Genomic DNA, 10,861 nt, shown 5'->3' on the forward strand with positions numbered 1-10,861 from the left:
CTCACCACTGCTCTATGTCAATTATGGGGTGTCATCATATGCCGTTTCCATGGAAACTTATCCCTCGCCATAAAAGACGGTTTTGCTATAACTCCTATGAAAATGTTCAAAAAAGTGCTCAAACTTCACATGTGTGCTAACAGTCCAGCCGTGAAGACATCTACGGGACAGTTTTGAGATTTCTTCAAATGCCGTTGCCATGGCAACACAATGCTCACCATGAAACATGGTTTTCTCATAACTTCAGGGAAAATGCTCCAAACGGCCCAAAACTTCACAGGTTTGGTAACGATGCAGCCATCAACGCATCTACGCGTATTATGGGATGTCATCAAATGCCGTTGGCATGGTGACAGATCATTCGCCATCAAGTTAGTTCAAAAGTTTGCAGTTCAAATATTCTGCTGCTTTTCCAAGCCTTTTTACTTTCTTTTCTTCTCTCATCACACATTCAAGCCCCCAGTGTTAATTTCAATCTAAATTCTTCACTTTCTTCTTACACATTACATTACAGCATAGCAGTTTAGCGTCAGCTTTTCAGCATAAAGCATTCCCACTAGCAATTTCTTCAGGAATTGCATTCTCTAGTTTGTAATAATACTGCAACACATTTTCGGTATTTCAAATGTTCTGTATGTATAACCAGGGCCGCCCCTGGCCAAGCGACATTGTGAGATGAGGCCCCCCCCCAACCGACAGGAGTGACATTTTTTTTGTGGAAACAAGGTAGGCTACGTTGCAAATCGAGGGGTGAGAACCAGAGGGGCGTAAGTAACATTTGACCAACTTTACAGGAGAGCCAAAACAAAAAATGACCATACTTTGTCCTGACTTTGTTTATTAAATTAAATCTTTAATATGAAAACTTCATAAACATGTGGATGACAATATACTTAATGAACAATATTTTGACTTTCAATGAAAAAAATATTCTTCTATCTTTTTTTTATTCGGAAGAAAGTCACATGCGCCTTTTATACTAAGATTGTATCTCATATAAACTAAGAAAAAGGGCTGATAAAAATAGGAAAAAGGCTTTACATTTATGAGTTTAAAAGTAACTAATCAATTGTTATAATAACAATATCATATGAAAATATCCTTATATCATATTAGTTCATTGAATGTATTAAAAATATTAATAACCATTTTGCCAAATAGTTAATTATTTAGCAATTTCCCTAAATAACCAATTGAAAATGGCTACAGAGTCCATTGTGATCATATAACATATCAATATCACATCAGTTCACTGAATAACAATACATTACATTAAACCTGGCCTAATAACTGTTTGGTAAATCAAAAACTACTTTAGAACATTAGCACGTCATATATAGCAATATAATTATATACGACAACAGCATAGTTCATGCAGATCATGTACGTTTAAGATTGATTTGAAAGGACATAGCCTACTCTGCCTGAATGACTTGCAAAGAATGGTAGAAGTCCACATAGAAGTGAGGGATTTGTGCACAGTCTGAGTAAGTCTTTCTTTTTCACAGCAGTGACCCCAGGTGGACCTGTGTACATCTTCTTTGGTTCAATTGCATGAGCACCTCTGGTCTCCTGCTTTCCAACTTGCAGTTTGGTCGTGACAGCTCATATTTGAACTGAATCATTTTCGGATCCTCTTTTGTGTAGCACAGCCATTTCATGTTCTGCCAACAAACTGTTTGTCCCTCTGTGTCTTTGATTCTGTTTCAGACCGTGTGTTGTAGGGCTGCGCAATTAATTGTATTTTAATCTCGATTACGATTTTGGCTTGCAAGGAGGTCCACAGTTTCCCCGCAGCGAGGCCCCCCACCCCCCTGTTGACAGTTCACGAGCGTGCCCCCTCAACTTCATCCACCATATCACAGTCATCAATTAAGGACGCGCTTTACAGTGCAACGGCCTACTCAAGCAGCTCGCAAGGACACAAAGATATAACACATGCCATCACATTTTACATAGCTAAATGGTTCTCACCCCTCGAAATATAATTCCTGTTTATTATTATTATCAACAGAGTTACTTTTTTATACAGTGAGGTAAATGGTAAATGTGCATGTATGTCGTTCAGTATGCGTTTACAGGTGAATACGTCTGCATTTCCTGCCAAATACTAGCCTCAAAAAGATTAAAATATAATTAATGCAAATAAACTACTTCTACTAATAATAATAATAATAATCATAATCAATTCAATAATATAAATACTATATTATTTTATTATAATATAGTTGTAATATAGTCAAGACAAAACATGCTTATGTCATGCTCAAAAACTGATATTTCTTAAATCTGTATTCTAGTACCCTCTGTCAGCAATGTATCAACAACTACACACACATTTCTATCAGTATTTCTCTGTGTTGTGGTTGACATGATGATGACTGTTAGCAGCGCCATATAGACTGAGAGTTATGTCATCTCCGCCACTTTTTTACAGCAATGGCGGATCGTGGAGCCTCTCAATTCGTTCCCCGGAAGTTAGCGCCAAGGCTAGCAGAGCTATAGAGTTGCAGCATAATAGACCGTTCGTGACGGACTTTTAAAGGTAAGAAGAAGTTTAAAGATTTATATTGCGGATATTATCAGTACATCTGATTCAAATTAACATGTGTATTAAAGGATGTCAGTGGATTATCCCTAAATTAGTAGATTTAGGGAACGTTTACAGATAACAGATTAAGCTAGGATACCGAAGCAAGTTAGCAACACACGTTGAACAGCCTTTTAATTGTAAATTCCGTTCTCTTAATGTCATTTCGTCCAACGTTGTTGAATTAGAGAAGAGGAGCTTCTAAACGGGATTGTATGCGGGGGTGGAGGGAGTTAAATATTAGATAAATATAACTTTGGTGCGTGTAAGAGTGAGTGTTTTTAGCAGAGCCATATTGTGTCCTTGTGATTATGTTGATTATTACCTGTCTGTATAATGTTGCAGCTCAGCTGATTTTGGATTGAAGGGAGAGGGACTTAAGTGAGAGTGAAAACACAAGGTATAGTAAGTTTAATACTACTGTGTTATATAAGTAAGCATACTAAACATGTATTCTATCACTGTATTATCTAAGTAATCTTGTTAGTAACCTACTGTATGGCAGGTGGAGGGGCAGTGATGTTACAGGTGGAGGAGCAAAACTGCAAGACTGCAAACTCACAAGACAGAGAAATCAAAGTTTGTTCTCCAGAGAAGAGGTTGATTTCACTTCAATTTTTTATTTCATATTTTCTAAAGATGTGGAAATGGCAAAAAAAAAACTTGAGAGCTGTAACCAAGACAACTGTAACAACATGAGTAGAGAGCCACCAAGGTTTTTCACCAACCCAAACTTCCAGGTACATGACGGGACACCTTGCTTGTTTTTGTTGTTTGCGCTCCTCTGGCTGGGTGCTGGCAGGTGGAGGGCAGTGATCCCTTCCCTTCTTCCCTCAATCTTTGAGACTAATGTAAGTAGAAGACATGGCACTGTAAATGTTCGAACATTTAAAATATTATACCACTTAAAAATAAGAAATATTATTATTATATTATATTATTATTATATCTGTGTCACCTTTCACACTATAGCTGTGATCATGAGCTATGGGCTTTGTAGATACAGGTCCCGGGGTGAATCGTGGTGCAGGGGCCCTTCTCTTTTTGACCACAGGGCGATGCACGAAGATGGTGGGTATAGCCTCTGCTCTCAGCCTTGCCCTTTTTTGTTTTGACAAACTGGTCTGCATCAAAATGTGCCTGCGGAGTGACTTGAGGTTACTTCACACACAGAACAACTCAGTTTTGTTGGGGGGGGGGGGTGGAGCTGAGGCCCTCTGGGCGTGGCCCCCTGCGCAAGGCGGGGGCCTGTAGGGAGGGGCGGCCCTGTGTATAACACATGTAGAGTTATTGACAATAAAGATGATTTTGACTTTGAATACTGCAACATCTTGGTTTCTCCTAAAACATGACAAAGCATTATATATTGTAGTATTTCATGAAAAATACAATTGTTTTAGCATTGGTTTTAATTTTTACATGTAGGATTGTCATTTTATGCCATAATTATGTCTTTGCAAATGTTGTGGACAATGTATTAAACATAAATACATGTGGAAGCACCACCTGTGGTCAAACAAGATACATTCAAACTATTCTGCCAAAATTATCGCACAATAATTGGGATATAATTTGGGGTGTAAACTGTCAATTATAAAGACGCAGACACACGTGAGAGAAAATGACTCGGGTAAAACAATGAATTAGAACAGATGCAGTCATTTCTATATTTTAATGAAAATAAACTGGACATGAATTGAACATTGGCAGTTTAAACAGTATATGGTCTTCATCTTTTACAAAATGTTACAATAAATATTTCCATCCACTAATCTCCTCCAGCTCTGTGTTGTCATGTTGTGTAACTGACTACACTATAAAACAGCCTGGGACAATATGGGGCCGCTACAAGATACAGCAAACATGAACTACTCTCGTCTAATCTTTGTTGTTTTGAATGATTTCACAACACAAGACATCAACAGCTAAACCCAAAACAGCATAAATAATATTCCCTTTTATTGTCCATACAAAAAATACAGTTTAAAAATGTAAATAACAACAACGATTAGAAAGACAAACACTTGGTTAATATTTCTCTTTTACAAACTTACAGTGCTCAAAGAAGAAAGCAATGACTTGATAAAAACACATGTGACGTTTAAATAAAGAGCTTGAATTATTGATGTGGCACATTACAGGTAAACACACAGAGGAGGAGGAGGAGGAGGATGAAGGTCAGCTGACAGTATAAAAGCTGCATGGAATTATAATGACAAATCTCTAATGTAGAGAAGACGACTTTAGGAGAATGTGTGCCGTTTCCTCTCTCAAGCAGAGTCTTATATTTATCCTTTATAGTGCTTCTTTTAAAGTATTTCATATTGCATCAAATGTATTCAAAGGAAGCTCTGTGCTTATTGCCAAAATGTACTTTTCCTTTCAAAGAACAACAGTTTAATATGTGACTCTGCTCTTAGTGCAGATCGTAAAGCACAAGTTCTTCTTCACTTTGTAGGTAGCCAAAACGGCAATATGTCTTACCTTTGTCGTTGTCTGATCAAAAGTTGTCTTCAATGGCATTAAAACGATAAAAACGCTGCTGAAGGTGAATCCATAGGTGAATCCAATGTGTCTGTGTCACTTTGAAATGATTTCTGATAATCCATCAGCAATAAACCTACTTTTAAGTTTTCAGAGTGTGAGACAGGTTTCGATTTGGGCCAACTGCGTGCGCATAGCCCCCACTTCACAATGGTAACGTTTGTGTGTATGTGGAAATCCCCCTTCGATTCTATTGGCTCTAACGGTTAACAAGAGATGTCAATCATCAAAATTGACTAATGGGTTCCAGAGAAACGGCAAAAACGCCCATTTCCACCCAAATGACCCCAGAGGTGGAGTTTTTTTTGCTAAACCTCTCTAAAAAGGTCAAATGTCACTTGTTTTGCATCAATCTTGATACAGGGTACTTATTATATGTTGTACTTTGGATTCCTAAAGCTTTTAGTCTACCATCCCATCATTCAAGGGTGGTTTTCACTATAAGTACAACATTATATTTGGAGGGACACTATAATTTACAGTTTTTGACAATGTTCAATCGGAATTTTCTTTAAAATAAAAAAACATCTATATTGATTCTGACTCTTCTACATCCAACTCACAGGTTTGTCATGACTTTGAGAAAAAATATTATTAATTTTCCCCTTTTAGAAGTGTAGTTATGGTCATTTGTTCTGGAAATGTCATTTTCGAGCCTGAGACCTGAAAAACAGGGATGGGGTTTAACAGGTTAGAGAAACACACACACGAGAGAAAACATGAGTGGAAAAACCTTGATGTGAAACCTCAAGAAGAAGAATCATATTTTTAATTAACTTAATTAGTGTTTAAAATATGATACTTCATCTGGAGGATTAAGAGCAATAAATTAACTTCAGTGATACGGTCAGTTTTTTAATATACAATATCATACTTTACACATTTATTGTAGAAAAATATTATTATTACCCATGTACGTATAAGTCCTAAAATAAAGAGTCAAAAAGTGCAAAAACAACAGAAGCTATAGAGTGTCGTCTCTCCTCCAATATTTATAATTGTTTGAGACGAAAATATACACTTTGTTTTGGATCTTATTTATCTAATATGGAGAAAATACACACACACATCTTGTTAGAGGTCTTTGTTAGGTTAAATACGTGTCCCTTTATGATACAGTACAAAATAATGAATAATGTTTGAGTGAAAAGTAATTTTACTTTATTTTTAAGGTATTTTACTTTTTGGTTGGTGTTGCTTCACAGTGCAGACAGTCCACAGTGCGTTCATAGAGTAGTCCCTCTCCGTCCTCCTGAAGAAGCTGTTTTTGCCCTTCAGTGTTAATCAGTGAATTAAGGCTAATATTAGAATAGTTGTCGATTATTGTTCCGTCAATCAACAAGTCGTCAAGAAGCTTATGTTGCCAAAATAGCAGCCTGAATGTCAACCTAACCATCATGCCTCTGCTGCTGTGTGACATCAACCGAGATGTTTTCAAGAAAATAGATAACAAATGGATCAATAATAATATTTCCACTTCTTTAGCTCTGCATCTGAAGAAGCCTTTAGAACAGGCTTGCAATGCAGACAAAGGGACACAGTGTTTATGCGATCTCAAAGTAGCAAACAAGAACAGATTATCTTTTTTTCAGGGTGCCACAGTAACGTCAAACAACACAGGAAGCTATCGCTGCAGCAGAGACAGAGACAGCAGTGATTCATCTGGAAACTTCTCCTCATCACCATCACAGCTTTTTTTTAAAGTGTGCACTGCCTCTCTGCAGCCACTAGAGAGAGCAGCTGTCTCCCTTTAGCTCTCAGAACAAGAGAGGAGGAGGACGACAACATTAGATATGTTCTTCAGTTAGTCAACATACTGAAGACAAACCAGCAGTCACGATCAGACAGACAGGTGCCCTGAGGCAAGGCACTTCTCAATGTGTGTTAAAGTAAAGCGTGCCCATGTGAATCTTCCCTTTCATAGAATACAGTATGATGAGGGCTCAGCAACATATCAAAAATATACTCATATATATGAGAATACGAAATATCGTCTGTTCCTGATTTTAAAGGCTGAATTACAGTAAAGCGATGTCTTTTTCTGAAGTTATTAGACTGTTCTAGCGACTGATGATTATTTATCAAAATGTTCCTTATGTATATATACATGGATATCGATGTGTTTGATCAGGATTAACCTGACTTGATTACTGACTTGATTTTCTCCACAGTCTGATCAGGGCAGTGAATAAGGGACTGAGTCATGTTGATACATCAGGATCATGTTCAGAGAGAGTATGTAAGATCAGGAGTGCTGATGCCATGTCATTAATAACAATCCAAACAACATCCTTCTCCAGCGAGAAGCCGAGAAATGAAAGGAAGGATTGGAAACAGGTGTCACCTCAGAGCTGCAACCTTTCTCCTTATGGCCTGAATGTATCGCCTTTAACGGCCCGTCCACACTCCAGCTGTTTCCAACGGTTTCCAATGCGTCTGCCCATTCACTTTGAATGGGGTGACGTCACTTTTCGCCGAACTGCATTGTGGGAAGCAGAGCGGAGCTTTCCTGGCGTTTCAGGCTGCAAAAGTTGAGCAATGTTCAACTTTTGAAGCTTCTGAAGCTTTCGGTGGAAGCGTCAGCCAATCAAATCATATGCCAATACAAGCTCTAGCCATTCAAACCACTGCTTGTGTGTCAGGGGCGGGAGATTCATGTGATTGGTTGTTGGTCGAGCTTCAGACACGCCCGGCTCCAAGCCTTTTTTGAAGCTGTAGTGTGGACGGGCCGTTACTGAATTTACAGCTTTCAAAAAATACGAGGATGTTGGCAATATCTTAGATACAGTTGCTGAATTAACTCAGCAGTAGATATACATGTTTTCAATGCAGTTCAATGATTGTTGAATGCTTAGAAATGTGTGTTAAGTGACTTTCCGCACATTTCATCGGTGCAACTTTTTCATTATCACAGTCTCACTGACTTTGGGCCACAGGGCTTCAGAGGAAGTCAAATCCAAACTTCACACATCTAAAGCAAGGAGGTCAAACATTTGTTGAAAATGTTCTTAAATCTTCTAGTAAGAATTAGTCTTTCCCCACTGATTTGAAAAACCTGAACTTAACCTTTACGTATCATTTGTTGGGGCCAAAAGCTGCTCACGTCCTCAACGGCAGAGATTTAACAAAACACAGCTTTGTAAACACTCTACAACAACTCCAATTTAACTGAAATGATCAAATTCTGTCGTACAAGTTTGAACCAGCAACCTTTCAGAGAGCGTGTCCTGCAAAGTCTCCATTACTAACATCTCTGAAAAGCAGGAAAACCTTAGGCAAAATAAAATAAAAACCATAATGTCCTGAAAGTGAGCCATGATTTTATGATGTATGTGACCTTCAGTGCTCCTCTTCTTAACCATGGAGCACAGTGTGTCGTCTTTTAGGGAGGAGAGAAGGCGGTGTTAGTCTCTGTGTTACCGTGCTGTCGCTCTCCCATCACAGTGTCGATGAGCTTTGGTGTCTGCAATGTGAGCAGGGAGGGGGCGGGGGGGGGGGGGGTGAACCCAGGTGCCTTAGTGCCTCTGAGCCAGGCATGGTGACGCCCGTCCATCACAGTCAGTGTGTTTCTGCTACGCCTGCTTCACCATCTTCCTGAAATGAGGCATGACTTTGCTCTCAGGGAGGTACAGCGCCATCTCCAGGGCGACCAGGATGGTGAACTCAAAGGTTATGAGCTCCCTCCTGCTGATCCTGAAACGCTCCTCCAGCTTCTGCACACATAGAGAGAGAGACACACATTTATATATGTGTTGATACAGTAGGTACAGTATAACTCAATATAAAATACATGATGTAAAAATGGCAGCAGTTAGCAGATATGCTGATATACAATACATCAATATTCCCTAGGAAAGTAAGAAAGAGTACCACTACAAAAGTACAGATATACAATACTTAGTTAACACAACATGACATGGCTCTTTCAGTGTGACTTTGGCAAATCATGTGTTTCGGTTTTATTCGGCTTCAAACTGATGAATGTTGTGCCTTTGATAATTAGTCAAGTGATGCTTCGGTGCTGCAACATTTCACAAAACAGAAGTGTAGTGCCATGTGTTCAGTTTTCTGATCGTAGCACCATTTCTACATTTGACTGTGAAATCCAACCGTTTATTTTAAGGTCTGTTAAAATTAAAATGCACTGGTACCGCCTACGGGTTGTGGCTGTGTAGCTCTTTTGAGTGTGTTCCTAAAAAGTAGCACAAAACTGTTTAAGCTTTTATACAATTCAAACTGCAGTAAGTGGCCCTCCCGCTGTACTTCTCAGAGACTTCAACCTCCAGACGGGGAAGATAGACGAACTAACATCTCTGTTAACCACCTTTGCTTTCTCACTGTCTCCGTCCCCACCGACTCATAAAGCTGGCAATGTCCTCGATCTCATATTCTCAAGGAACTGCACTACTTCTAACCTCTCTGTAAACCCGCTCCACACCTCCGATCACTTCTTCATTTCATTCTCTCTACCCCTTTCCAAACATAACAAACTAATCTCTTCTCATCCTGCACTTGTCCGCCGTAACCTCCGTTCCCTCTCCCCCTCTACCTTAGCCTCCTCGGTGCTCTCAGCCCTCCCTTCCTCTGACTCGTTCCAACTCCTGCCTCCAAACTCTGCTGCAGAAACTCTCCTCTCTACTCTCTCATCCTCTCTGGACTCTCTCTGTCCTCTCACATCTCGGCAGGCTCGTCAGTCCCCTCCTGCTCCCTGGCTAAATGACGCACTGCGTGCTAATAGAACCGTCCTTAGGGCAGCAGAGCGGAAATGGTGGAAATCCAAACACCGTGACGACCTCCTAACCTATCAGGCTCTCCTCTCCTCTTTCTCTGCTTCCATCTCTCAGACAAAAAGCACTTTCTTTCAAGATAAGATCCAATCTTCCTATTCCAATCCTAAAAAACTATTTTCCATCTTCTCCACCCTCTTGGACCCCCCCAAAGCCCCTTCCCCCTCCTCCCTTCTGTCAAGCGACTTTGTTAACCACTTTGAAAAAAAGGTTTACGACATTCGCTCTTCTTTTTCTGACTCACCCCTACTCACCGCCGGATCACCTGAGCCACCTTCAACCGGCACACTAACCTCCTTTTCCCCTCTCTCTCCAAGTGAGGTTCTTACCCTCATTACCTCTGCCCGCCCTACCACCTGTCCTCTGGACCCTATCCCTTCAAACCTCCTTCAGACTATCGCTCCTGATATTCTACCGTTTCTCACCCATTTCATCAACACTTCTCTAACTTCTGGTCACTTTCCAAACAGTCTCAAGGAGGCAAGAGTAAACCCTCTCCTGAAGAAACCCACTCTCAACCCGTCTGATGTTATAAACTACAGGCCTGTCTCTCTCCTCCCGTTCCTGTCTAAAACACTTGAACGCGCTGTCTTTAAACAACTCTCCTGCTATCTCCATCAGAACAACCTTCTGGATCCGCACCAGTCTGGTTTCAAGGCAGGTCACTCCACAGAAACTGCTCTCATTGCTGTCACTGAGGAACTGCACACTGCTAAAGCAGCCTCCCTCTCCTCTGTCCTCATCCTGTTGGACCTGTCTGCTGCATTCGACACGGTGAATCATCAGATCCTCCTTCGCACTCTCCAAGAACTTGGAGTTTCAGGCTCTGCACTTTCCCTCCTCACCTCATACCTCAAAGACCGCACCTACAGGGTTACTTGGAGAGGGTCTGAGTCCGACCTTTGTCAATTAACTACAAGGGTCCCTCAGGGCTCTGTTC

At 40.2% G+C, this 10,861-nt stretch overlaps 1 protein-coding gene across 1 annotated transcript in view; it reads right to left on the reverse strand.

The window, feature by feature from the left end:
- Positions 1-4,233: 4,233 nt before the first annotated feature.
- The window catches only part of cables2b (Cdk5 and Abl enzyme substrate 2b), a 44,775-nt gene continuing 38,147 nt past the window's right edge, over positions 4,234-10,861 (reverse strand). Inside the window, exon 10 of the mRNA XM_034087885.2 lies at positions 4,234-8,847. Within this exon, the coding sequence (XP_033943776.1) occupies positions 8,707-8,847 (141 nt within the window). The 3' untranslated portion in view covers positions 4,234-8,706. The remainder of the gene's footprint in view (positions 8,848-10,861) is intronic.

This window comes from Pseudochaenichthys georgianus, chromosome 7, assembly GCF_902827115.2.
Source record: "Pseudochaenichthys georgianus chromosome 7, fPseGeo1.2, whole genome shotgun sequence".
Lineage (NCBI taxonomy): Eukaryota > Metazoa > Chordata > Actinopteri > Perciformes > Channichthyidae > Pseudochaenichthys > Pseudochaenichthys georgianus.